The sequence below is a fragment of the Camelus ferus genome, chromosome 32 (assembly GCF_009834535.1).
Source record: "Camelus ferus isolate YT-003-E chromosome 32, BCGSAC_Cfer_1.0, whole genome shotgun sequence".
Classification (NCBI taxonomy): Eukaryota; Metazoa; Chordata; class Mammalia; order Artiodactyla; family Camelidae; genus Camelus; species Camelus ferus.
Genome location: NC_045727.1, coordinates 15689281 through 15716229, shown reverse-complemented (window position 1 = coordinate 15716229; position 26949 = coordinate 15689281). Strand labels below are relative to the sequence as shown.

Below are 26949 nucleotides of genomic sequence, written 5' to 3'. Positions count from 1 at the left end.
GCGAAAATCCCCCTGGAACCCACCACCCAGCTGACGGGAAAGAGCAGCTCGCTCCCTCCCCTCCCTCCAGAGTAACCTCCATTCTGAATTTTGTATCTGTCAGCCCTGCTTTCCTTTTTGCTTCCTAAGCCTGAACGTTATACTGCTTACTTTTGCCTCTTTTTGAACTCTCAGTCAACAGAAGCGTCCTGCCTTACTCTTTGGAACTTGCTTTTTTCCTCCCAGTAGGATGCTGTGGGTGTTCCCCGCTTTCCGTATCAGTTAGCCCCGCCCCTCATCGCCCCACGAAGGAGGGGGTATCTGTCATGTGGTTGAACTGACACCCAGCCAGAAGGCCACATTTCCACTGCATGTCACTCCACAGCGGGATCTCTCAGGCCATCCTCCCTGCCTATTCCCAGAGTGGGGACGTGACCATGGCTTCTTTCCGGGTGAGTGAAAGACTTAGACTCTGTCCAGGGTGCAGGTGTGCAGGCGAGCAGCCACCAGGGAGCAAGCGGGACCTCCAAGCAGGGCTGTGAAGGTGACAAGTACCTGATCTCAACTCAACACCCCTGCTCTCAGGCTTGCCCTTGGCTGGACATCCAAGGTGGAAGATGACCGTGTCCTGCTGTCACCTGGCTCTGGGCTGGGCTGCACTCAATACTATTGAGTGAACGAAGGAAGGAACCAAAGAAGGAAGTCTCCCCTGATTCTGCCCTGTGGTCATAAGCCCCTCCTCTTTCCCCTCTGATGCCCCCGCCCCCAGTCTCTGCCTTTCTCTTATACTACACTCTGTCTATCTTCCAGCACTTAAAGACAGGCTCTCCCTGTACAAGCCCAGCAGCCTGTGTTGACGGGACTTACCCTTAGATGCTGTGGGGACTCATAACTGCATAGAGAAAGCATTGCCAGTGGCTGCCCCCAGCAGAGGTACAGACCCGGAGAGGGTCTTTACCGGTCAAGACTCTTAAGTGTTTCTCATGGAGTCAGCCCACAAAGATGGATTAAGCACCTGCCATACAACAGGTCCAGTGCTAGACCCAGGCCAGAAACAACCAGTTAGGAGCAGGGGGAAAAAAGATCATACTATTATCACTGATAACATGTAGCGGTCACTCACTAGATTGCAAGGGCTTTCCATACTTAATTCTTTTAGTCCTGAAAGCATACGATGATGTTGGTACCGTAGCTGTCTGCCTTTCACAGATGAGTTAACCGAGGCTCAGAGAGCTGGAAGAACTTGCTCCAAGGTCTCACAGGTTATCACAGGAAGAGGAGCCAGTATTTACTAAGGTCCTGTTATGGGTAAGCAACTGAACTCTGGGTCTGTGTCCAGCCCTCTAGGGGGCCTGTGAGCCCGCTGCTGTGGTTTCCATAGTGCATGTGTGAGGCTGAGGATCTGAGAGGTCAGGTGGCATTCTCAAAATCACACAGCCGGTTACGAGCAGAGCGAGGGTCTGTTGTTTATGAAGGCACAGAGTTTTGCTGGATTTTGGGAGGATGGAAGACAACTAAGGCAGAGAGACTCTTCTTGAAGACACAGTCCAATGGCAGAGGTGGGCAGACAGTCAGGCAGGCAGGCAGGGTGCTGGGGGCCAGTGTGGTAGTGGAGGGTGCACAGGCACTGCGGAGAACCTCAGAGGCCTCCCATGCTGCCTGGAGGTGAGGGAGGGCTTTCTAGAAGTGGGGTGTCTGTGCTGAGACAGCAAAGGCCTGCAGAGAGAAGCGGAGAGAGCAGGGCGGTCCCTGGGGGCAGCTGAGCTCAGGCCTGGGGTGCGTCAGAGCCTGACCCCAGGGGAAAATGCACACCCTCAAGGAGTGAGAATTTAGGAAGCCACATTTCTTGAGCATCTACTCTGTGCCTGGCCCCGCGCCAAGATTTGTAAGCATTCTCCTCTGATCCTCGGGTAGTCTTCCCCTCCAAAGTGAGCGCTGTGGTGGTGCCCACTCCCCAGAGCAGCAACTGAGGCTCAGAGAAAGGAGGTGACCTCCCCGGACTCCCAACCATTGCCCTCCACTGCCTCCCTTTGGAGGAACATCTGTCTCCCACACACCTGAAACAGGCAGCAAGAACACTGTATTAGCTGGTCTGCGTTCAGTCGTGTGTGCCTGACAGAGCCCTGGGCACCTTCTATGAGGAGACGTTTACTGCCACATGCACTCACTCTGTGAATTAGGGACTGTTATTATTACTGTTGTTATTCCCATTTTACAGATGAGAAAACAGAGGCTCAGAGGACGAAGTGTCTAGCTCAAGGCCCACAGCTAGGGAGTAGCAAAATTGTGCTGTGAACCCAGGCAGGCTGGCTTCAGATCTCCCCAACTTAAGCCCCTGGCAACAGTTCAGCTGGGTCCAGATGAGTCTCCCCTAAACAGGCTCACCGGGCACACTCTGGTCCTCAGCTCAGCTCCAAGCTAAACAGCAAGACAGTTAGCCCAAGGAGGGCCTCAGGCGCCTCCTTGAAACCCAGGGATGGGACTTGAGCTGGGTCATCCAATGATGCCGTGGGTGGCCTGGACCAGCTCATAAATGGAGAATGCCACGGGGCTGTGTGCACCCAGTGACATAATGGCTCCAATGTGGTCCCGGCGGCTCCAAATTTAAAGAGAGGGAAATTGACTTAGTGTTAGGACGGGCGGCTTCATAATTTCTACGTGGCCACTGCTGTGTTAGCTCATGCCGGTCTCGGCACCACCATGCCAGTGGGGCTGATTCACATGCAGCTGCTTCCGGAGCTGAGGACCAGCTCTGAGACTCCAAGGCAGAGAGAGGAGGCCTCATTGAGCTGCCGTGGCAGCCGGCAAGGAGATGTTGGGCTGGGCTGGGGACTCACCCCGCGTCTGCCCGCCCCCAGCACAGCTGTGTCACCCTCAGTTGAGAGTGTCCTCCCAGCTCTTGAGAGCAGACACTGTCTGGCTCACCGCGGTGGCCCTCACACCCATGGCGCCTCACACACAGTGGGCACACACTAAATGTTTATTGAGCATGGAGACAAAAAGGTGAAATTCGGTGGAAAGTGCACAGAAGCGTCTTCCACCCTTTAAATGTAAGCCGAGTGGGAGGGACTGGGCAGAAGGAACCAAGTCTGTGTCCCAGTTCCACTGCTCAGTCATGGGAGCCCTTTGGCAAGTTCCCTCTCTTCTGAGTCCTGGTTCCTTGATCTGTAAAATGGGGGAACATATGAACACCTCCCTCCCAGGGCTGTGTCAGGACAAACTGAGCCAGGTCACACAGTGAGTTAGCACACGCCTGGTACGTGTGCTCCTGTCCCCTCCTCCACAAACTGTAAGCAGCTTCTTTAGCAAGAAGTGTATCTACCTCATGTCTGTACCCCTTTCCCACAGCAAGCTGCCAGTGTTAGTGTGGTGCCTGGCACATAGTAGGTGGTCAGTGAGTACGTGGAGGATGGATTGGATGGATGGATGACTAGTAGTATGGTCGGAAAGGCAGATGCTTAGGTGACTGGCTGGACAGATGGATGGATGAGTGAGTGGGTTAACTGATTAATTAGTGGATGATTGGACTGTTTGACGGATGGATAGATGGTTCAGTGAATGGGTGGATGGATGGATGGATAGATGGGTAGATGGATAGATGCTATGTTTTTGTTTATTTAGCTTTATTCTTTGTCATCCTAGCATTACAAATCAAAAATTTAAAAATAATAATTTTAAGAAAATTAATAATGGAGTGAAAAAAATATCCTGAGTACTCAAATCCATTCATTTTGAGCCTCCTTTCATCCATATGCCCTCCTTCCCATTTATTTTTTGGGAAGGCACAGCATCATTTTAAATGCTCTGATAAGTCCTGCAGTAAAGAAACATTTTGCTTCACTTAACCCAGAGTTTACTGATTACAGTAAATGACAGATTTTATTTTCTCTGAGTACCATTTATCTTAACCTGGATCTACTCCTCTATGGCACAACATGGTGAACATAAGTATAAAAGATGTTCAGAATATTTAACTTGGCAATCCCTTACTTGAAATGCTTCTGGGAGGGGAAGTCACCGTGTGTGTGTGTGTGTGTGTGTGTGTGTGTGTGTGTGTGTCTGTGTCTGTGTTGTGTCTGTGTGTCTGTGTTTCCTAATGGGATGGGTTTGGAAGCACTGCACTAGGAGAAGGAAGACATTGCATGCCCACCTTGCTTGTGAGGGAAGTTGCTGTGCGATCGTGGTGACTCCCTGTCATCCACACAAGGATGACCTTGGCCTCTGAGTTCCCTTCCAGGTACAGCCTGGCTCTACCCTGTGATTCTGCCCACTTCCCAAAGTATGTGACCATGTATGGATCACCTCCACGTGCCCTCTCTGGGGTTCCGTCTCTCCCGGGATGCCTACCCGCCTCCACTTGTCTAAGGGACAGACCTGCCATGAAGGGGTCCATTACCCACGTGGACTCCCAGTGTTTAGATACCTTGGTGCTGTGATTTAGTTTCCCACGCTGGCCCCGCAGGCCCTGGCGTGGGGAGGAGTGGGGAGCGTCTACCTTCCTACCCTGGCCCAGCCCCACCAGAGGCACTCAGCTCCCAGCGCCGCAGCTCTGCTCCTGGCTTGGTGCCTGCCCAGAGCAAACTAACCCGTCACTGTGTTTTGACTGCAGACACTTACTCCTCCTGCCTGAGTCCCTCCTCTGTCTCTCAGGAGTCAGCGGTGGTGGCTGAGCTGGCAAAATTGTTCCACCCCAATTATTCCAAAAGCTCACAGCAGCTGAACTCGGATTGCCATTGCTGTGTTCCCAGTGAGGACGGTGGGGCTCAGCTGAGCCTGCTTGGACCTGGGAGATGGGGAGGTGTCTGAGTGGAGGCTGAGGGCCCAGCACCAGGACTGGGGCTCTAAGACCTGCTGAGAGTCTGGAGATGGTCATTACTAACCCCACCATCACCTCCCAAAGTAGCATCTGTCTGCAGCCCCTGTGCTGTGTAGAACTGGGGCATGGAATGCAGTGAGCCAAACACTGGTCCCTAAAATCCACGTCCCCAGGGCCCCTCAGGGGCCCTGTCAGCTTGCTTGGGGCCTCCTCCCTTGGTGAGGGGGACAAGGGGGAAGAATGCCCAGCACAAGTATGACATGTCCTAGGTGCTCGGTAAGCACCATATTTCCTTCCATCAAATATGCCGTTCATTGTACTACGCACCATCATTTGATGTCTCGCTAAGGAGAAAAACAAAAAACAAAAACAAGCTACCAATTAGATTGTGGCGCGCCATTCACTGTAAGCTGGATCTCGATTTCAAAGATACTAAAATCTAAACAGGTGCATTTTGAAACTGACGATATGGGGTATCTACTAAGTCAGACAACAGCGGGCTTAGGTTCATTGTTTTGTTTCTGTTTTCTGTGTTTACAGGTGGTGCTGCCACTGACTTGGAACCTTGGAGAAATCACTTTCCACCCCCGGGCCTCATCACAGCGTGGGACTCACCCTGCTGTCCAGGTACCCCACGGGGCTGCTGGCGAAATCAGATAGAATCAGGGCAGTGACAGACCTTTGTCAGCTGCCCAGACTTTCCAGGGAGAACCCAAGATGTCAGCCTATAGTGAAATCCTTGCCCAGACGTGCTCACCGTCAGTGTATTTGCTGTGTGACTTTGGACAAGTTTTTCCACCTTCCTGAGCCTCAGTTTCCCCCATCTCTCCTAGAGAGACAGATACAAATCTTATGGGGCTGCTGGGAGTGTCAGAGGAGACGATGTTCGTAAGGTGCTTGGCATCGTGCCTGGCACATGGTAAACAGCCCCATGAATCCTAGTCGCCATGAGTATTTGCATATATTCTCGAATGATCTGATTGATAAGAGATGTGCTTTGGCACTTTTTTAAAGCACCATCGTATCTCCAGTGTCTTGCAGTTAGCTTGCTCACTGAACAATCTGATGGATGAATGGATGAATGAATGAGTAAGTGGATAAATGCATATTCTCAGTGTCAGGTGAGGCTGAGTTCCACCAGAAGGGGCTTTTTGAAGCACTCAGGGGCAAAACAGGAAATAAATCACCTTGGAGATCACATAGCTTTACCCTCATTTGACAGAGGAAGATACTGAGGCTCCGAGAGGTTCAGGAAGTTGCTTGAGGCCACACACTGCTCACAAATAGACCGCGGTCCGAGCCCCCGGCTACCAGGGTGGCCTTTCCCCTTCGGCCTCGTACTCCGGGCGGATGTCCAGTGGTTCTCTGATTCCAGGGACCAGAGCAGGCTGTCACCAGGGTGCATACCGTGCCATTTCCCCAGTGCAGCTGCTTCCAAAGGAGGCCCTGGGGGGAGCCACTGCCACAGCCTCCGAGGCCCCAGCCCCAGCCCTGTTATTATTCTTCTCGGTGTAATAGATACATTTTAAGAGAAACAGATGCCGGAACAGTTGGACAGGAAGGGCCGAGGCATGTGAGGAGGAATCTGGTTTGTGAAAATCTGTCGATTTGCCAGACGGTGAACAATATGGTGCTGCCAGCCAGGTCTGGGTCCGGCTGCCGGGCGGGCTGATCGGGCCTTCCCACTGTGTCCTGCTGGTCCTCCCAGGCCACCGTCCTCAGGTGCCCAAATGGGCGTCCAGTTATTGAGTGTGCAAAGATGGGCCCAAGATGCTGACGGCTGCTCCTTCGTGACCTCTGCCAGTGCAGCAGGGTAGGGACCCTCATCTTGGGAACTGGCAGCTTGTGTTTGGAGTGGCAGAGCTGGGGAAGGCACCTTCTGTTTCAGACCCAGCCATCTTCCACGCACGGCTTTTCTCTCCCCTGCACTGACTTCACTCTGTGACGGTGCTTGTTGCCTGCAAGCAGGTACTTTGACACCTGACTCTGAAGCTGCGGTAGGACAGGGTGTCTTGCTGCCTTACTGCCTGGTGAGAATCTGTTCCTCTCCCTGCACCACCACTGATGGGGAAAAAAAAGGTTAGCCTCTTTACAAAAGATGTGTTAGCTGCTGCGGGGTCCAGCTTCAGCGAGGCAGAGATGCCCAGAGCACACTTCTGTGCGCTGGGGTGGATTCTCCCTTGGCCTGAGCTCACAAATCCTGCTGATTTTGGGCAGGATGATGTGGCCCGTGGGCAGGGGCTGGTAAACGGGACACTGAATGTGTGACTGGGCTTTGTGTTGTCATAGCAATCCAGCGGGTTGGGGGGAAGTGATTGTCCCCATTTTGCAGACGAGAAGATAGAGGCTGCAGGAGGGAATGTGATTCACCCAGGGTCATGCAGCTCAGAGGACTCAGTGTTGGGCACAGCCCACAGGGCTGCCTGATTCTGATTTCTCTCTTCTTTCTGCTGACCCAGCCGCCTCCCTAGGAACACACTGGTGCATATCTTCATTCTCCCAAAACACCGGCTGGAGATGAAGATATTCAGCCCTCTCTCTCGCCTTCTCTGTGGTGACAAACGAAGTGGGGTGTTGATTTGTCTCTGGGAGAACTAATACCAGGAGCCTCTCTTCCTTCCTCTGATGTGTGTCTCCTCCCTGAGCTGACCTACAGAGGGCGGGTAACCATGTAATAGGCTTTCCCCCAACACACCTGACTCTAAGTATTCTTTTCCGATTTCCTGAAAAGGATCAAATAAAAAAAATCTGGAAATTCAAGAATTCTGCATCCCAAATATATTTCTCCATGGATTTCTTGCTCCTAGAAGTTGTATGGGAGTATTTTGTGTGGTTCTGCAACCTGATTTTTTTTTTGGCAGGGGTAGGGAACTATTCTAGAACGGTTATGATGAAAGTCTCACTGCCTACTCTTTGTTGAGAACTTAAGCTACTCCAGGCCCTGTACTGAGCACTGTACACACATCATCTGATTTGACCCTCTCAGCACCCCTATAAGGTGCTGTCTGTATTACCATGTCAGAGTAACAATAAGGGACACACAGTGAGAAAGTAGCGGAGCTGGGGTTTAGTTCCAGGTTTCCTGTCTCTGTGCCAGGTCTGGGTGGCTTCGCTGAACTTCCATCTCATCTCCTGCAGCTTAGAGAGGAAGGAAGGGCATCTCCGACCTTTGTAGACTCTCTTGCAGCTAGAATTCTGGATGCAGGTTTGTTCTAGCCAGCGGGAGGCACTGATGTGAGATCTGGGAAGCTGGTGTGAAGCCACACTCTCGTGGCTCACAGCTACTGCTGCTGGAAAGTATAATCATGCAAATGCCAGCTTCCTGCAACAGAGCAACTGAAACTCTTGTACGTTGCCCGTGGGACTGTAAAATGATACAACCACTTTGGGAAAAAACTTAAACAAAGTTTCTTATAAAACTCAGCATACCTCTATCTTATGACCCAGAAATTAACTCAGTATTGACCAAGAGAACAACAGGAAGTTCACGAAATCAGTTATATAAGAATGTTCATAGGAGATTTATTTAAAGTGAAACTAGATATGGCCCAATGACCATCAACAGGAGAATGAATAAATGAATTGTGGTACATTCACACAGTGGAATCCTACACACTGTGAAAAGGACAAACTACTGATGTACATAATGCTATGGGGTCAGTCTTTAAACCTTCATGAAAGAAACCAGGCACAAAAGAGTACAAATTGTCTGATTCCACATTTACAAAGTTCTAGAAACAGTCAGAACGGTGCTTGCCTCTGGGGGTTGGATTAACTGGGAAGGGACTGCGGGAACTTTCTGGGAAGGGGTGGGAGGTTTGGGTCACACAGGTGTTTGCATTTGGCAAAATTCAGCAGTCAGCCCGCTTAGGATTTCCGCATTTCAATACATTCATACACTTTTTTACATACAAAACTGTAAACACATACTGATATTTCATTGCTGAAATGTTTGCTTGAAATGCATCAAATAGTAAGTTGGATTAACAGACGGACAGAGGATTGGATGGATATACATGAAAAAGCAAGTGCATAAATGGCAGGATCTTGGTGGAAGGTATAAACTTTTAAAAAGTTTCAGACTTTTAATAAACTTTCATAAAAAGTTTGCTATAAACTTCATTCAACTTTTCTGTCTTTGAAACTTTTTACAGTAAAATGTTAGTTAAAAAGGAGGACCCATCTAAGTTTGAGACAAAATCCATCAGCTTCCTCATTCTCATTTGATTGTCTTTAGACCAAAGATATAAAAAATGAATTAATCTTAGAAATTCCAAGGGAACATACAGACTCATCTCCTACACGCAGTTCTGTCTCTGAACTCCTGGAAAAGGATAAGGAGTGACTGAGTAAATGACTCCTTATTCCTGCATAATTACTAACCGTTCAAGAGACCCTGGGACTAATGGCACCAACAATCAACACAGGCTCGATGTAGATTCAGTGAACAGTTATAGAGCTAGACCATATGCCAGGCCTTGTGTGATGTGCTTTCTTCCACTCCATCTTCAAGACAACTCAACAGAAAACAGACATCTTTGTGACCATTTTCCAGACCTCACACTGAACTCAGAGGTGTTTAGAAATTTACCCGAGGTCATAGAGCCGTTGAAATGGTCTTTAGTGATGATTGTTCCCCTCCTTCCAGAAATGCACCCACTCTCCCTTTTATCTTAAGACAAAAACCCTCATAATGTATCCACAGCCAGCCCTTTGGACCCAGCAGTTACAGGCATATCTCTTTACTATGCTTCACAGATACAGCGTTTTTTACAAATTGAAGGTTTGTGGCAGTCCAGTGTTGTCAGATGACACTTAGCATTTCTTAGCAATTAAGTATTTTTAGATTAAGGTTAGGTACATTGTTTTTTAGATATAATGCTATTGCGTCCTTAGTAGACTACAGTATAATGTAAACATAACTTTTGCGTGCACCGAGGAGCCAGAAAATGCATGTGACTCACTTTATCGCGATACTCGCTTTGTGACGGCAGTGTGGAACTGAACTTGGCAGTTTATGCCTATAGGCTAAAGGCTAGTTGCATGATGGGGACAGACCAATCAGAGGCCCTCTCTGCGGTTCTCTAAGTTGGAGGTAGTAAAAGGGCATGCATCTGGCTCCTTAGAAACCTCAGGCCCTAAGCGCATATGTTTGAGGACACTGGGAGTCATGAGTCCTTGACGTCAAAAATACTTTGTGCCAGGAGCTGGATATGGACCATCCCATTCAAACCTCACAGCAACCCTCTGACGTGAGAACTTCCCTTTTCCCTTTTTGTGGATGAGGAGACTGAAGGTCAGAGAGAGTAAGTAGATTTCCCAAGAGAACACAGCTAACAAGGGGAAGATTCAAAACCAGGCCTAGTCACCCCGCAATAGGCCTAGAGGACGCCCCAGTGGGTCCATGAGGTCTGCCTGGAGCTCACAGGGCCCCCTCCCCTCTGGAACTGCACTGATCAGAGTACCCACTGCCCTCTGCCTGGGCCCCTAAACCCACACCGCCAAGCAGCTGCTTCTCCCAGTGACCAGAACATCCCACTAGAGGCCTCTGAAGGAACGCCCTGGTTCTCAAGTCCTAGACACCCAGTCTGCCTTGGTTCTGTAGGAGCAGCTCCCCTTCCTGGATCAACATGGCCCAGGGCTCGGGACCTGAGCGTGGATGTGGGGAGGTGAAGGAATTGAAGCGCGCGTGTCTCAGGTCTGGGGGCACTCCATTCTCAGGCAGCCTCTCAGATGCCAGTCAGCCACAGTGAAGGCAAAAGCTGTAGCAGGAACTGGCTTTGGGAGCCGGGTGCTTACATCCGAATCCAAGCTAGACTGTGCTGGTTTATCTCCTTGGATTCTCGGAGGAAGGTAATAGTAGGAGTCCCATTTTGCAGATGACACTGAGGTCAGACAAGACGTTTGCACTCGTCTTTCTGAACTCTACCCTCTGGCTAAGCTCCGGGGCCAGGCGTTCCACGTATTTGACTCACATTCTTGCCCCGTGATAGGTATGGCCCATCATTCCCATTTTACAGATGACAAAACTGAGGTTTGGCGAGGGAAGTGACTCAGCCAGGAGGTGGCAGAGGCAGGATTTCAAGCTACGGCTCTAGAGCCTGTGCATCTGACGCCTCGCTCACCTTCCCTGCAGCAGCTCTGCGGGTTCAGATGAAGGAAGGGATTGTGGCTTAGCCTGTTACTGACATCTTAAAATCCAAGTTGTTTGTTTTTGTTTTTGTTTTTAAGCTTAGTTCTGTGCTGCCTTCAGAAAAAAGAAAGAAGAGGTGATGAGGTCCGTCTTCCTCACCGCCCACTCCTTCCCTAACACTCATCTGTTACAAACTCGGTGGGTGAACGCAAGGTCATGAGCCCGGGCTCTGCTGGCGCCTGTAACAGCGGAGATGCGGCCACTGCAGGGCAAGAGCTCCTAACAGTATGACAGAGTTCAGGGAGCGGGGAAGAAGCGGGGAGGAGGGGAGGCAGAGTGAAAAAGCAACTTTCGCCAGCTCTCCAAACGGTTCCGCCCGCTAAGTCTTACTGCGCAGAAGGTGCCAGATCAGATTAGAGCCACCAGTTGCCACATTATCCTGTCTTGACTTCACTAAGGCTCATTAAGCTCCGAAAATCCCTTTTACGGTGTTTAGGACACCTCCAGAGGAGTTTGCTGTGTAAATATTATTCCACCATTAAATCCGGCTACAAGGCCGCCGTCAACAAGTGGGATTCGCGAGGGTTCCGCCGAGGGGGCTGCGCCTGCGCCTGTGAAGTGGGGCCAAGGGTCTCCGCCAAGAAGCCGGTGCGAGCGATAAAAGCCCTGGTTCTCCCGGGGAAGCCTCCTGCCACTCGGGCCTGCTTCGTGGAGAGGCTGCCGGGCCACGATTTGGGCTGGGAATCCAACCCACTGTCGGGAGCCCCTTGGCGCGAGGGCCCGCCTTGGACAGCAGGCGTCCATGCTGGACCCACTTCCTCTGGGGCGGGGACCTTGCGGGCTGCGGCGCACTTGCGGGAGGCGGGGGTCTGCCTCCCCCCCCGCCCCGACCCCGTACCACCCCCCTGCACCTCCCTTGGTATCTCCCCACGGACATGGGCATCTGTCTCAGAGAGGCGACTTTTCCCAGCCGGAGGCATCTTTGCCTAGGCTGTCCTTTCGTCCGTGCGCCTTTCCTTATTCATTTATGTATTTGGAGGAGGGAAATCGCTCCATTATGAGCCATCGATTATTGCGGATGGATAACCTATCTGACTCAGCAGATGCTGCAGCGGCTGGGGCGGATGTCACTGGTTTTTTTTTTTTTTTTTTTGCTTTTCTTTGTCTTTCTTTTTTTTTTTAAAGAAAAATGTAATCAATTTAGGTTTTCAGCTGATTTGCAGGTTGTGCTCCTGGGAGATGGTGACAGAAGAGGGAGGACTTAAATATGGAAACTGCCAAACGCAGTGCCTGGCCTGGGATGGACCCTCATTGTGCCACAAATGACCTTTGAGCCCCCTTCTCTGTGCCAAGTGTGGGTCTCGGCTCCAGGGACCCAACAGGGAGCAGGACAGGTGTGGTCTGTGTCCAGTGGAGCTCACCGTCTAGAGCTCTGGAGGGGCAGATTCCAACAGTGTCACTGAGTGCTGGCACACAGTGGGTGCTCAGTGACCTGGGGGGTGAGGTAAGCGTGCAGAGCACCCGGCGCTGTGTCTGGTGGGTAGTGATTGCTCAACTAATGCTAACTGTGTCTGTCATTCTCTCTTTGGGGATTGGAGTCTCAGGTCGGTCATTTTTTTTTTGCAGCTGCGTGACATTGAGATAATCGCTTTCCCTCTCTGAGCCTCGGTTTCCACATCTGTAAAATGGGGACTTATTATAAAATGTGCTCCATGCAGATGTTGAAAGGATCTGTTCATAAACATATGGGCTTGTGTGACCTGCTTTATTGAGTACCTACTGTGTGCTTGGTGCTGAGGGTTTGATTGAGACATGGTGCCTCCCGCAAATTGTTCTCAGTCTGCTGAGGAGTTAACTGATAAATTCAATGGCCTGTGTTCAGTGCTGTGACAGGGTAACTCAGGGACACTGTAGAAGCCTCCATGAAGGGCCCTTGATGTGGCCTGGCTGGGGGACAGGGACAAAAACCTCGTAGAGCAGGGAGCAGCCAACTATGGCCCACAGGTCAAATCCCACCCACTGCCTGCCTGAGTACTGTTCTGAAGCCCAGAATGATTTTTACATTTTAAAATAATTTTTAAACTCAAAATAATATTTCTTGTCACGTGATAATTACAGGCAATTCAAATGTCAAGTACACAGATAAAGCTTTATCAAAACCCAGCCACGCCCATCTGTGTGTGGATTGCCTGTGGCCACTTTTGAGCTGTGATGCAGAGCTGAGTTGTGGCAACAGAGACTGTGGGTCCCACAAGACTGAAATAATTACTATTTGGCTCTTTACAGAATAAGTTTGTCAACTGGTGTTAGGGGGAGTGATGTGTGAGCCAAGAGCTGAAGCGTGGCAGATGAAAGTCCCGTGCAGTAAGCACAGCGCCATCCCGCCTGGAGCGGGGATTTGGAACAGTGGAGGAGGGTCCATCGATAGTCTGATTGGAGAAAGTACAACAGAGCCATACTGATACCAGATCTCATTTATTGGGTAGGTATTAGGGCCACTGTAGCCCCCCTGACAGTCTCACGTTCAGTCCTCCAAATGGACTTCAGTGTTGAGATCACTAACTCACTTCACAGGTGAGGAATTAGAAGCTCAGAGAGGTGCAGACATCTGATCAAGGTCACACAGCAAAGTACAGATCAGACCCCCAGGCTGCATTACTTGAAAATCCATGCTCCAAACCCACGCCAATAAACCCAGGCACTTCACTGCCCATATCCTGCAGTGTATACAGCGCTGCGTTTGTACAAAGATAGAAATTTTAAATGAAACCAGGCTAGCATCCAAAGCAGAATCTAAAGGATTTTTGCAGTCGCTCCTCACCCTGCCCCCCACCACATCCTGGATGTTGTTTTTTCCAGTTCCCCCTTCCCATCCAGGGCTCCTCTGAAATCCAGCCACATTGCTGGCAAGGAGAAAGTGGGGTGGGGTGGGGTGGGGAGGGAAGCTAGGCTTCCCAGAAAAAGCTCGCAGAGGACGAGTCTCTGAAGTGGGTGGAGAGATACGTGTAGAAGGCGCAGCAGAGTTGGCAGCCCCAGCTCCCGGCAGCTGTTGGCTGTGCACAGAATAAACACAAACGGATGGATGGGTTTGGGCTGGGAAGCCACCTCGCCGCAGGCTTCAGGCAAAACCGAGAGGCGCTGGATGACAGGCCTGCCAGCTGACGGGAAGTGACTCGGGCGAGGGGTTTGTGCTTTTGGCTGCTTGGCGCAGGTCTGCGCAACACCAGGGCGGTGGTGAGAGAGACGGGTGGCTCCGGAGGCAGAAAGTCCTGGCGCTTCCTGTCTGTGCGTCCTTGGGCGAGACTGGTTCATCCATATGAGCCTCAGTGTCATCATCCGTAAGTGGAGAAAATGGCACCTACTTTGGGGGACAGTTGTGCAGTGGACACCATGGTGCACTGCCCAGATTCCCCTTCAAGGAGGGCCTCGTGGTCCAGAGGCTGAGACTAGTGTCACTGACTCTGAAGGGCCAGCCTAGCTCCAGGGCTGCCTGTGGAGTTGATCTAGGCTCGTGTCCTGCCTGCATCAAGGTTCAACTTGTCTCCATCCATTGTCCATCTTCCCTCCCCAACACAGGTGCCATCCAAAGACTCTTGCTGATTGATGGCATGCATGCCAAATTCTGTCCTACACAGCATCCTGGGCACCCAACTTGGAGCCTTTAAGAAATTTTATTTCTTATGTGCCCAGGGTGTAGTAAGGGTTCAGTACATGTAAAACAACAGAGGGAAGATGAGAACTGCAGGAAGACCTGACTGCAGTGTGTCCAGACTCCTGATTTCAAAGACAAAGAGCAGAGCACATCAGCCAGGTGCGTGGCCTCTTCTACAGCCATGTTGTCGCCAGGGACGTTGGCTCTGCTGGATGGCCAGGATCACCTACTGAAGCCCAGCTCCGCACTGGGCACACCCAAACTGCCAGAGAGATCATCGTTCCCATGTGACAGATGTGAAGACTGAGGCTGAGAGGAATAAAATGACGTATCTACAACTCGACAGAGAGCCCCCCGTGATCATTTCTTCCTCCATTCAGGAGATACCAAGTGCCGGGTTCCAGGGTCCCTCTCAAAGCTCAGAGCCAAGGAGGACACACGATGTGCCAAGTAATGATCATGACAGGTGTCTAAGGCGGGGCTGATTGACAAGTGCAGGGTGTGATTTGGGGGTTGGAGTCGAGGAACCAAAGGTAGTTGGGGAGAGTCTCGGAGCAGGACTGGAATGCGAGTCTTCCACCTCTGCGCCAGCAGCTATCTGACAAATCTCTATTTCAAGAGGGGTTATGTTGGAGAGGCTGGGTTCTCAGCTGCTCTCCTGTTTCTCCCCAAGTCTGTGCTTAAGAGCTAGCCTAACGGCCCCAAATGCCCCCACCCTCTGCAGCCAGGGAGCCCAAATCCCTTCCTGCAGTTATCTCCTCAGTCCACCCAAGGCTGAGCAAACCCAGTCGCTTCCAAAGCAAGATGACCAAGTTTGGAAGAGACCGTGAGTCCTCTCTTCCCTCTGCGTGCCTCCTGGTGAGTGGTCAGCCTCTCCTTCCAGGAATCGGAGCCAAAGCCATCTTCCTTGTTCTCCTCTGTCTCTCGGAGGCAGAAGCATCTGTCCCCTGCAGAAGCTCTGTCCTGCGCTCAGGCACCCCACCCGAATCTTTTTTCCTGGCAGCACCAAGGAGCTTTCCTTGGTGAGGAGGAGTCACTGAGGGTCACAGCTTAGTGGCAGCTATTAGATTCCTGGAAAAGGCCAAGTTCAGGACCGGAGGGTGAAGGGGAGCCAGAGAGAGGCCCGGCGGAGCCGCACGTGTGCACTGGTGGGTGTCGAGGAAACCAGCCCCACCTTTGAGGCTGCAGCCTGGGAGACGTCTCCCAAAGGCAGCCCGAGTCGTGCTGGGCTTGCATTGCCAACAAGCACAGCTCCCAGAAAGTCTGGCCCCCGCCTACCCAGGAAGCATCCTGGCCAGTCCCCGGGTTCTCATGCCCCTCTCAGACTTTTCTTTTCTCATAGACTTTTTGTGTGTGTCAGAGAGCTTGTCACAGTGAATTATAATTATGGATTGACCTGTCTCCTTCCCTCTCCAGTCCTTGAGCCATTTGAAAGCAGGGACCACCAGGTTTGACTCATCCTGGGGTCACCAGAAATGAGCTCAGAACCTGGCACATGGTAGGTGCTTTGACACCGCCTAAGTTCATGAGGGTTCCCCCTTTCTCTCCATCTCTTGCCTTCATTTTTTTAAATAGGCTCTAAATGATGGCTAAGATGACCATCAGCCTCCCTGAACTCCTGTCCCCCTTGCCTAGCAGCCCACCAGGAGAAAAAAAAACTAGGGAAGAATTTCACTGGGTCATGTGCTTCTCCCCGAAGCATCACATGACTGGGGGAATAGAGGGCTCTGATTGGCCAGGCCTGGGTCAGGTGTGGCTCCTATGGCGGGAGTGGGGTCAGCCACGTCAGGCCCACAGTGGATAGGTTTCCCACAGGAGAGAGGGGTTCTGTGGCTGGTGTGGACGAGGACTGTGAGACCGAGTCAATGGATCTCCACCACGAGAGGCGTAGTTCAGTCTTGGGGGAAACATTTTTGTTTAAGCAAACTATCTGATTGTTTTGTGGAGTAACTAGTGGTTTTCCCCAGAAGGAGAGATTCTGAAAGTCTTCATAATGAGAGCCTAAACTGGGTCACGGATGCACTCTGTGGACAGTCAACAAGTATTTAGAACATGAGGCTGGAGCGGAGGGCAGGGGCAGAGTATGAAAGGCCCTGAGTGTTACAACGGGAGGCCCGAGCCTGTCGCTCAGCACAGACTGGCCCTCAGGATGGCCATCTGTGTTTGTAAATAAAGTTTTATTGTAACACAGCCATGCACATATTGCTTACGGCTGACTTCACACTCCACCTGCAGAGTTGAGTAGCTGTAAGAGAGACCATATGGCTCACGAAGCCAAAAATATTGAATAGCTAGCCCTTCACGAAAAGTTTGCTGGTCCTTGTAGGAGGGAGGATTGGAGGCCCCAGAGTTGGGTAATCCAGTCTGTATTGTAAGAAGATGAAGTCTGTACTCTAGGCTCAGTTAAGAAGCTGTTTTAAAGATTTGAGTCTATGTGCCTTGCAGGTCGTATGGATGTGGGTGGGTCAGTAAGCGGGCTCTATCTTGGAGGGTCTCCAGGAGCCCACCCTGAGACAAGGAATCTGTGCATGAAGTTTATCTGGGAGGTGATCTCAGGAAGCACCCTTAGGCAAGAGAGCAAGTGAGATGGGGAAGGGAGGTGGCCTTTAAAGTGGGCAGCACACACGAGCCTGTTAACATTCTAGGTTAACGGAGCTCATGTCCACTGGGGGGCGCTGGGGGCAGCGTGGCTCTTGCCCCTATGAGGGGAGAGGGACCTGGGATATTTAGACACTAAGTGCTAAGGTTCCTGGGTGCCAGCCTTTGCTTTGCCTGTTTCCAGCTGTGGGGCCTTAAGCAAGTCCCTTGTGTGCCCTGGGCCTCGGTTCCCCTAAAGGTTCTAGGAGTCTTTCTACCTTGGAGAATCCATGACTTTCTTGCCTCATCCCAGGCCTGAACATTGGGTGATTCTGATGACGTTGGCTTGTCTCCAGGACCCAGCTGGAGGTTTCTTTTCCTTCTCAGTGTTCACAGTGTGTTTCTGGACACACTTGCTAACCTAGCACTTCTTTCATGCACTAGAATTAACCCAGTGGAGTGCCTCTCCTCCATGGCTGGCTACACATCTGCAGTAACCTGGTGGTTGGTCAAATGCAGAGACCTGGGCCCTGCCCCAAGACCCATGGAGTACAAATCTCAGGACAGGGAACGCTCTGGCATCTGCATTTTGGCAAGCTCCCCTGGGGCTGCCAAGGATGCTAATTTTGGAAACCCCAATGGTCATAATTTAGGCTCTGGGCTCAGGCTGTCTCTGACTTGCTGTGTGGCTTTGGGGAATCAGTTACTCTCTCTGATCCCTGTTTCAGTCTGTCACAACAACAGGGCTAACTGTATTCCCCACCTCGTGGCAGGGTGAGGCTTAAATGAAGCACTGTAGATGGAGCCGTCAGCAAGTTCAGGCCACCCTTGCCATCTCTGGCAGGTCTGAGTCCTGCCTGCCAGCTCAGGAGTGTGGGAGATACCACAGATGTTTCTTTTCTGTAAGTCAGTGTAATTTCTGTTTCCAGCCCCCATCCCAAACATAACCTTGGACAAATATTCTGAAAGCCCGGCCCCCGCCCTACCCTAAGGATGTTACCACAGCCAGGGTCTTAGTTTTGAAACACCAGGAAACCATGGGTCTTGTTCAGTTGTCTGCATTGGCTTTACCCACCCCCAAATGACAATACCGGAGCTCGAATGAGATTAGGAGGCAGCTCAACTGAGACTGGGAGGCAGAAATGATGGACTGCCCGCTGAAACAGAAGCACACGCAAACATCCGACAATTTAGATTCAAAATATTATCCAGACCCACTCCCTCCTCCACTACCCACACCTCACATTGTGTGTTTAGCTTGACTTTTCTGGAAACCACGATGAGGAGGGTTTTATTGGGTGGATACAGTCGAAAGATGATTTTGAAATAAAGGTAGAATCACAACTCTCGTGCAATTATAAAATGAACACGTGTCAAAGAGGATAGTGTATTTATTTAACTCATTAATCAATGAGGGAACCAAAAAGATGGCACAACTGGTTCACAGGAGATTTCAAACAGCACACACATGTACAGGCAATCAGAGAGACTGGGATTAATTTACAAGAAGATGCAAAATTGGTCAATAACTTTAGGGTGATAATCAATTGCATTCCACTAGACAAAATTCATTTGCATTTCTATGGCATGAATCATTTGTATTAGTATTAGGTTTTTTTTTTTAAACTTAGAGTTATAAAATAGCTCAAAGACAAGGAAAGGCGCAGACAGCCTGGAGGGCTGTGCCAGGCAGAACACCCAGCCATCTAATATTTATTTATTTTTTGCTTCTATCAGCATTGTTCACAGTTTTTTTTCTGACTACAATACCACGACCATCATCCCTGAAAAGAGGAGAGAGGTTGTTTTGTGTCTCCGGAGCCTCAGTTTCTTAATCCGCAAAATGGGCATAAGACCCCTGGACCCCCTCCAGGAATGGGAGCCCGGCTGTGACACATAGAGTGGAAGAAGGGAGTCGTGTCAGGAAAGGGTCCTCCACCTCAGGATGTGTCCCTCCTTCCTGATTCTGGGCACATCCTTGTTCTGCCTTAGAGTGACGGCCTCTTTTCCAACAATTCTGGTTGGATAATACCCATGAAATTGGAGGATGAGGTGCTGGTTCTATTTATTTATTTTTTCCTGATATGTGTGAAAGTAGACATACAGCCATTGAAGTAAGAAAAGTAAGTTCATCCTTGTACCTTCTAGTGCACGGCTCTGAGAGAGGCTGTGGATTAGGAAGGTACAGGCATCCGGGAAAGAGGGAAATGGTACCCAGCACACACTCTGACGTACAGACACATCACCACCACCTCCACCAATAACAAACTCTGCAAGTCAATTTACAATTGGCAAACCCCTGCCTGAAAAAAGTGGGAGGACAGTTGAAACTCTATCCAAGGCAGTACTGAGAAGGAGAGACCGAAGGCTGCCCAGGGAGGGGTTGTCACTCTGTGGGCTGAGTCTCCATGGACCCTTCCCCCTGGGCCCACCAGCCCCCAACCGCCTCTCCAACCCCCTCCCTCTTGCTCTGTGCCTTTAGAAGCCCAGACAGTGCCCCCTCCTGTGATTCATCCGGCTGGAATGTGGGAGTTCTCACATGGCTGGAGCTGAAGCCTTTTAATTCCCCTCCAGTGATGAATGGGTGAGGCTCTCAAATGAAATGTCGGGGCTCTGTGTCCAGGCGCGCCGTCCTCCCCCTGCTCGGTGTCATTATTTCTGTGCAGGATGCGTCAAGTGCCCCCGCTTCCCGGGGAACTCGTTTCGCATGCAAACATTTGGTGATTAAGCGAGGCTTCCTTAATTAAACACTTTGTAATGACTCTTAAACCAAAGGAGGGTGGATTAGGAGTCTGATTCGTGCTGGTGATGGGAAAGGCGCCTTTGGATCAGGGGAGACAGACAGAGATCCAGCCTGGGGCCCAGGATGGGGACTCCGGCAACTATGGTAGAACCATTCATTCATTCACTCATTCGTGCATCCATGGATTGCGTCTAGGAGCCAGGGTATATGGTGAATAATATCAATAGTAATAATGCCCGGCCCTGCACTAGGGAGTCTAGTGATATTGTTACAATGAATCGGGACAGAGAATAGTTATTGACAGCTGACTCTTATAGTCACTGTGCTGCTGCCGCACACAAAAATAATATTAATAACGGTATTAATTGCTTATTTATCTAGTTTGTGGTCAGACTTCCCCATGGTGATGGACAGTGAATTCTCCTGGTTGTCGTCTGCCTGATTTTGTTCTGGTCTTTCACACCCTGGAACTCTGCTGGGTTTCTGACCCTTGCCTTGGCCTTCAGAAACAGCCCCCTCTTTGTCACTATCTTCCCAACTCAACGTTTCTCACCCACCAGCGACTCACTTTTCCCATCTGTAAAATGGGCAGTTGGATGTGACTTATCTCCAAGTCTGTCTGATGCTTGAGGGTCTTTGGAGCAGGGAGTGTCTCCTGTGCTTTGGAGACCACAGGAAGGACACTGACAATTAGAGGACCTTGACTATGAGGTGCAATATCGCAGAAGTCTCCAGAGCCCAGCCTTGCACAGTTCTGAACCAGAGCAAGATTGAGTCCCATCTCTGATCTTCTTAAGCTGTGTGGCCTTTACCAAATGGCTTGCCCTCTCTCAGGCCCAGACCCCCTCACCTCTCAAATGAGGTAGCCCTTCTACCTGCTTCCAAGGCTGCTGCAAGCCATCTGTACAGGCTCATGGGCAGGAAGGCCCCTTTAAAACTGTCTCCTTGGTGGCAGAAGCCATTGTTTCCCAAATTTGGACCCACAGATATACCCCAAAGTGTCCTCTTCCCTACTTGCTTTTGTCTTCTCATTTATATTGTAACCTGGAAGAAATGCCTTATAACTGGAGTGGTCAGCTTATAACCAAGACTTCTGTGGGGCTTGGAGCCTGGATTGGGATGTGCTCTCACAATCGTGAGCTTGCTGGGGAAAGACCAAACTGCCTCACGGTGTGGTTCCAATGAAGATTTTGCAGGTGTTCAAAGAGTAGGATGCAGAGTCGTCTCATCACGTGGCAGATACAAGCACAGTGGTCTCTGGGGACCAGGGGTCTCAGCCTGACCATGTGGCATCAGACTCACATGTCAGCAGACATGTCACTAGACCCTAGCTCTGCAGGAGTAATGTGCAGTCAGTCACTGGCAACGAGGGTGGGAGGAAATATGCATCACAGACCTCTCTCTCTGCTCCTGATGCCAGCAGGAGTTGGACTAGATGCTCATTTAATGATGGTTTTAAAAATCTGGTTCGTGCAGAGCAGACCACCATCTTGCCTGCTCAAGTGATGCAACATTAGGGTCAGCAGATTAAATCAAACGCGATATCTGGCTACCCTGGCCATCGAGGGAAGTCTGCCATGTTGAGAACACCTCAGTCCTAAGCCATTCTCTGCTTTGGGATTGTTCAAGTTAGCCTGCAGACCTAGAGAGTGGCAACCACTGCTACTCTCCCACCCAAAACCAGTTCTTCCTTTCTCGCCTAGTGACAGGCCCCTTATTTTATTTGAGGTGCTGATATGTCCAGCTAAAAGGTTTTGTTCCTTGCCTACCTCAGATACAAAGCTGCCTATTCAATTATAAGCTGAGGTTGTTAGGTGGTATTTCTGACCAGGTTCTTTAAAAAGGATAGTTGTATCTGGGAGGAACGCTGCCTTCTATTTTCTTCTTGCAGGGAGCACAGATATGATAGCTGGAGCCATAGCAGCCATTTTGTGACCATGAGGCACCTTGAATAGGTGACCCCCATGCTAAGGACTTTACTACAGAAAAGGCTGGACATTCCCTGATTTCTTTGATGCAAGAGAAAAGTAAAACCACAATTCATTTAAGCCATTGTCATTCTTGGTCTCTTTTATTAGTCCTCATTGACGTTTCCAAATGATACAGAGTTTATATATAGATGCAGATCTAGAATGCAGTCTTTCTATATTAAACCTGGCATAAGTGGTTTAGATTCAAACAAGTAGCAGTTTCTGCCATATTAAAATAATTTTGGTAATTTAAATTTTGTGGTTTTTGTAGTTATGCTTTTAATTATAAGGTGAAGGGTCTTCCTACAAAAATAAGATATCAGAAGTTTGTGTGTTGACTTACATTTATATACATTTTAAGTCAATTTTAAAATAAAGTGATTTAAGTAAATATTTGGAACCTCATCATTTTCACTCCTTAAAAGAGGCCCACCCATTATTTGAGCTCAAGAAATACTGGGCCTGGGCCTTGCCTGCAGTTGTGGCCAGAATTCCTCTTGCTCCCCCTGACTCATTGGACAAAGCCAAGCAGAAGAATCAGGAATTCTCATTAGCAGGTGAGAAGGACTCAAGCTGTTTTGGCTTGAAGTGAGGGTAGGGAATAAAAGAAATGCTTTCTTGAGTTTTGAAAAACTTTCCCACCTAAGACAAGGCCCAGCAGCATTTGTCTTCTCAGTGTTTCCTGGCCCGGAGTGAGGCCGGAAAGCAGAAAGTCCGAAGCACCATGTGAGAGGCTGTTTTTATAGCATCCCCTGCAAGCGCTGGCCCAGGGAAAGGCAGGGGCTCCCAGGGAAACCCCGCCTGATGAGATTTCCAGCTCTGAGCAGGTGGAGCTGCTGTGACCGAGAACAAATTCATCACACGTCGGGCCAGGACTTCCTGCTGGCCAAACCCTGTCCCTCAGCGGTTCCCATCTCTTCATCTGTGAAATGGGGCCATGAGACCAGCAGAGCATCAGAGCGGCATCCACAGATGGAAACAACACGATAACCCATATTCACCCAGGAGGCACCTGAGAAGGCCGAAGAGTCATGTTAGAATTAACTTGAAGGTATTAATTTTCCTTCCAAAGGGATATTTATTTTATCTTCTGGTTGACATTACCAGGTCCCCAGTCACATATCTGGGGCCCCAGTCACACTCAGATGAATCAGAGCGAAGTCTTGGACCACGACTGCCAGAGTGCAGAAATATGGGGACCCAGGCTGAACTTAAACAAGGTCAGAGGTGGAGGAGACCTGGGCCAGGGGAATCATGGGAGATAGGACCCAGCGCGGGTCTCTCCCACCAGTCCTCAAGGTTAAGGCAGAGGGTTTGGTTTTGGAGGTGTTACAAGGGTGCAGAGCTATGTGCTCAATCTGAGGAGGTAAAGTTGAACAGAAATAAGCCCAGAGTTGTCCTGCTGAGTCAAAAGAGTCCATGATGTGGCAGCATTTTTTATTATGATTACAACTAATACTGGGCATTTGGTGTGCACCTGGCACATTGCTGAGCCTCTGAATGCATTACTTCACTCCAGAGAGGCAGTGGATTCCCCAAGCAAGAGGCTGAATCCAGCGAGGTGTGCCTGGGGGATTCTGGATGAAGACCAAATCCCCTGTAATAGCCCTTAGGGGCCTGGACTCCCCTGGAGTTAAGTATTTATCATCCATCTCTCCTGCTAGACTGTGAGCCTCGTGAGGGCAGGCGTTGTCTCTGGCTGGACCTCCCTGAATCCACTCTTTAGCCTGGCACCTGGCACGTTGTAGCTTCTGATTCAATCCTTGTTGCAGGCATGAATGCAGGAATGAACGAAAGCCAGCCTCTTGGCAGACATTCAAGCTTTCAGTGGAATCTTAACCTCTCTGCTATTCCCAGACTAACCTTGGTTCACATATTTGGTGCAATTCAAAACGTAACAGCCCTGGCATCCAAGATGGCACATGGGCTGAGAGCAGGGGTCTAGGGTCATACCTCCTCTGGCTTTGACTCTCTACTCAACCCACCTACCAGCTGGAAGACCTTGGGCGTGGGAACCCAGCCTCAGCTTCCTCCTCTGCAAATGGGGATAATAACAGAGCTTGAGGGAAGAGAGAAGTTGTGAGAGTCAGATAAGCTCTGTGTACTCCGAGCCCTTAGCACAGTTCTTGGCATAGAATGTGACGCTGTGAGCTATTGTTATTGTTAGGGTGGGGTTGAAATTTTGCACCGAGAGCTACGATTTTCATCGTGCTCTGTTAAATTTCACCTTGCGAGTTTCGGTACAATCTCCATTCACTGGAGATCCTTTGGGGTCCTGGTTCCATTGCCCATCAGGAACCTAGCCTCCTGTCATTGAGACATTTGATCATGGGTACTTGATGTCTCCTCCTGGACCATCAGGATAACAGAAGTCCATGGCCAAGGCGGAGCCAGATGGGTCCCTCTGATGAAGCAGCTATAATTCCACACAGGAGAAAGCAAGGGTAACAAACAAGTTTGATGAAATGGAGTTGGTCTCTCTAACCAGGCAAAGGAGGAGCATAACTTTGATCCCAGCATTCCCAGGGAGGCTCCAGTAATGGTCAGCCTTGATCACGTCCATCTGTGTTCTGGGCATTGTCTAAGGATTTCACATGCCTTGTCTCACTTCATCATCACAAGGACCTGAGAGATGACATGATCACCCCCATTTTAAGGATAAGAAACTGGCAGAGCCCAAAGTCACACAGGAAGTGGCCAAGAGGGATCTGAACAGAATTCTGTTAAGTTGAAGCTTATAACACAAGACTTCAATCCTGTCTGACTCAAAGGAGCTTTTATTGGATATTGGCTATCGTCCACTCAGCTTTGGGAGTCGAGGAATCTGAAGTTTGCAGAGTGACACGGTGGGGCATCTCGAATCCCACCCCGGAACTTACCCATAGCCACTCCTGCGGCGGGCTGCCTTTGGAAACACTGACTTCCCAGCTGTGTGACTCCTGGGCTCTGATCACAGCCTCTGACGTGGATGAAATGACACTCCCCTCCAGGGACCAGCACAGCAATTTGTTTTGGCCACATTCAAAGCCAAGCTCAGTGATGAGGGCCTGATTTCCCACAGCCTGGAGTGACTCAGAGCATTAGAGATGAAATGAAAGTTTTCGAAGGAGCGAAGATGGAGCCCTGCCTGCGCTCAGATGTGTGGTGTGGGGAAATTGATCGCCGTGTGTTCCAAAGGTGAGAAGTAACCTATGAGCTTGGCAGTCAGGGAAGTGTCCCTCGACACTGGGAAGGATTCTGGTGGTGCAGCAGGGGACAGGATGGTGCGTCCTCGGCCTGGGGGACCACCAGTCTCAGAGAAGTCCAGCCATTAATGGGTCATTCCAACCCTCACAGGATTAAGGAACCCTGCCCAGGTGGCCCTCCTATCACAGGGCCTCCTAGCATGATTACAGGATAAATTTAATGACCTGGGAAAATCCTTATGCTAAAACATTAAGTGAAAAAGCAGGCTACAAAATTTCTCATGGAGCATAATTCCAACTTTATTATAAAAATATATGTGTATGTGAATAAGGAAAAAGACTCATAAGGAAATGCATAAACATGTCAACAGTGGTTATCGCAGGGCTGTGGGAATTAAATATTCTTCCTTTTACCTTCATACAAGGCTCCAGGTCTCAGCCACAAGTTGGTATTCATTTCATTTTATAGGCTTATGTACATTTTAATTATAAAGTAATTTATACTCGGAAAACTCAAAAGTCCCTAACTCCCCTCTTCCCACTCGATACCCCATTATTTTTAAGTGTGGCATACATCCCTCAGCTCACACACGCACACACGTACTGCAGTCTTGCAGCATCCCTTTTGTTTCGTTTTGATTTGTATTCTGTTTATAATATGGTTTTTCTCAATTAAAGAAATACGTATTTGCATATATATTTATGTAATAGTGTACATATGTAAGTGTATAACTTCTGCAGCTTTCCCTTAACAATATATTTTGATCACCTTTTCATAACAGCACACATAGATCTACCCCGATTCTTGTTGACAGCTGCAGGGTATTCCACAGTACGGCTGTAGCACAATTTGCTTAATCTACCCCCTAGTGATGGGGGTCATATCTGTGCAAATGTTTTAATGGATAATTCCTATAAACAGGTTTCTGGCTGGGTCAATGGATGTGGCGTATTTTTGATCAGTGATTAAATTAGCATTGAAATAGCCATCTAGGGTGAGTAGAAGGACAGAGCTAAAAACTCAGTAGTATTTCTTGGTCCCATTTTACAGATGGAGGAACTGAGGCCCGGGGAGAACCACTTCTGGCCAACGGTACGCAGTGAATGAGTACCACGGCCAAGTCTAGAAGTCAGGCCTGACTCCCATCAGGGGCTCTTTCCTCCCTCGGCCCCTGGCTCTATACTCACCTGGGCTGGGACCCCAGAGATCTCTGCATCCCTCCATCCAGGCTGCCCTGTCTGTGTCCACCGCTAGTGTATTGACAGCACTTTCAATGTGTGGCCTTGTGGGTGGAATTATGGGCCCTTAACTGAATTGAAAACAAAAGGAGATTGAGTTTTATGGGGAGCGGGAGGCCACGGAAGGGGGGAACATCAAATGCAGAACAAGCATGAAAGGTCCTTGGAGGAGGATCAGCTGCAGGTGGGAGTGCGGGCTGCCTTGGCTGTTGATGGAGCTGCAGGACTTAAGGTCAGTCCCTCCCAGGGGCCCTCTGTTGTTGCCCCCTCCTTGTTCCAGCAGGATGCTGTCCTCTCCGAGGGTCCCTGCTGCAAACTCTGTGAAGCACCTGGACTCCCTCCTGTGCAGCGGGAGGAAATAGGACACCAGCTCCTGGAGACTCAGGCATCTTAGTCCCCAGCCAGTGAGAGAGACCAGCTCCTCTCTTCAGGAGACGGACCCGGGAAGAAAGCACGTCCGATCATCAATCACCTCCACACCTCTTCATGGGCTGCCTGTAAGGAGGCGGGGTCGAGGTTGGGGAGCAATCCATGGAAGTCCCACCACCAGATAGGCGCCTGCTGTGGGCTGAATCGTGTTCTCCCAGGCACCCAAATTCATATGTTGAAGCCCCAGCCCTCAACGTGACTGTATTTGGAGACAGAGCCTGTAAGG

General features: G+C 50.0%; 1 protein-coding gene across 5 annotated transcripts in view; it reads left to right on the top strand.

Annotated features, from left to right (window-relative positions):
* LOC116660893 overlaps positions 1 to 26949 on the top strand; it is a 377599-nt gene that overhangs the window by 252209 nt on the left and 98441 nt on the right. For all 5 annotated transcript variants that reach the window (XR_004316534.1, XR_004316533.1, XR_004316532.1 and 2 more), the window contains one exon: positions 5336 to 5422. Coding sequence is in view for 2 of the 5 variants with exons in the window: in XM_032471403.1 (XP_032327294.1) it covers positions 5336 to 5422 (87 nt within the window). In the remaining 3 variants the exon portion in view is untranslated. The remainder of the gene's footprint in view (positions 1 to 5335; positions 5423 to 26949) is intronic.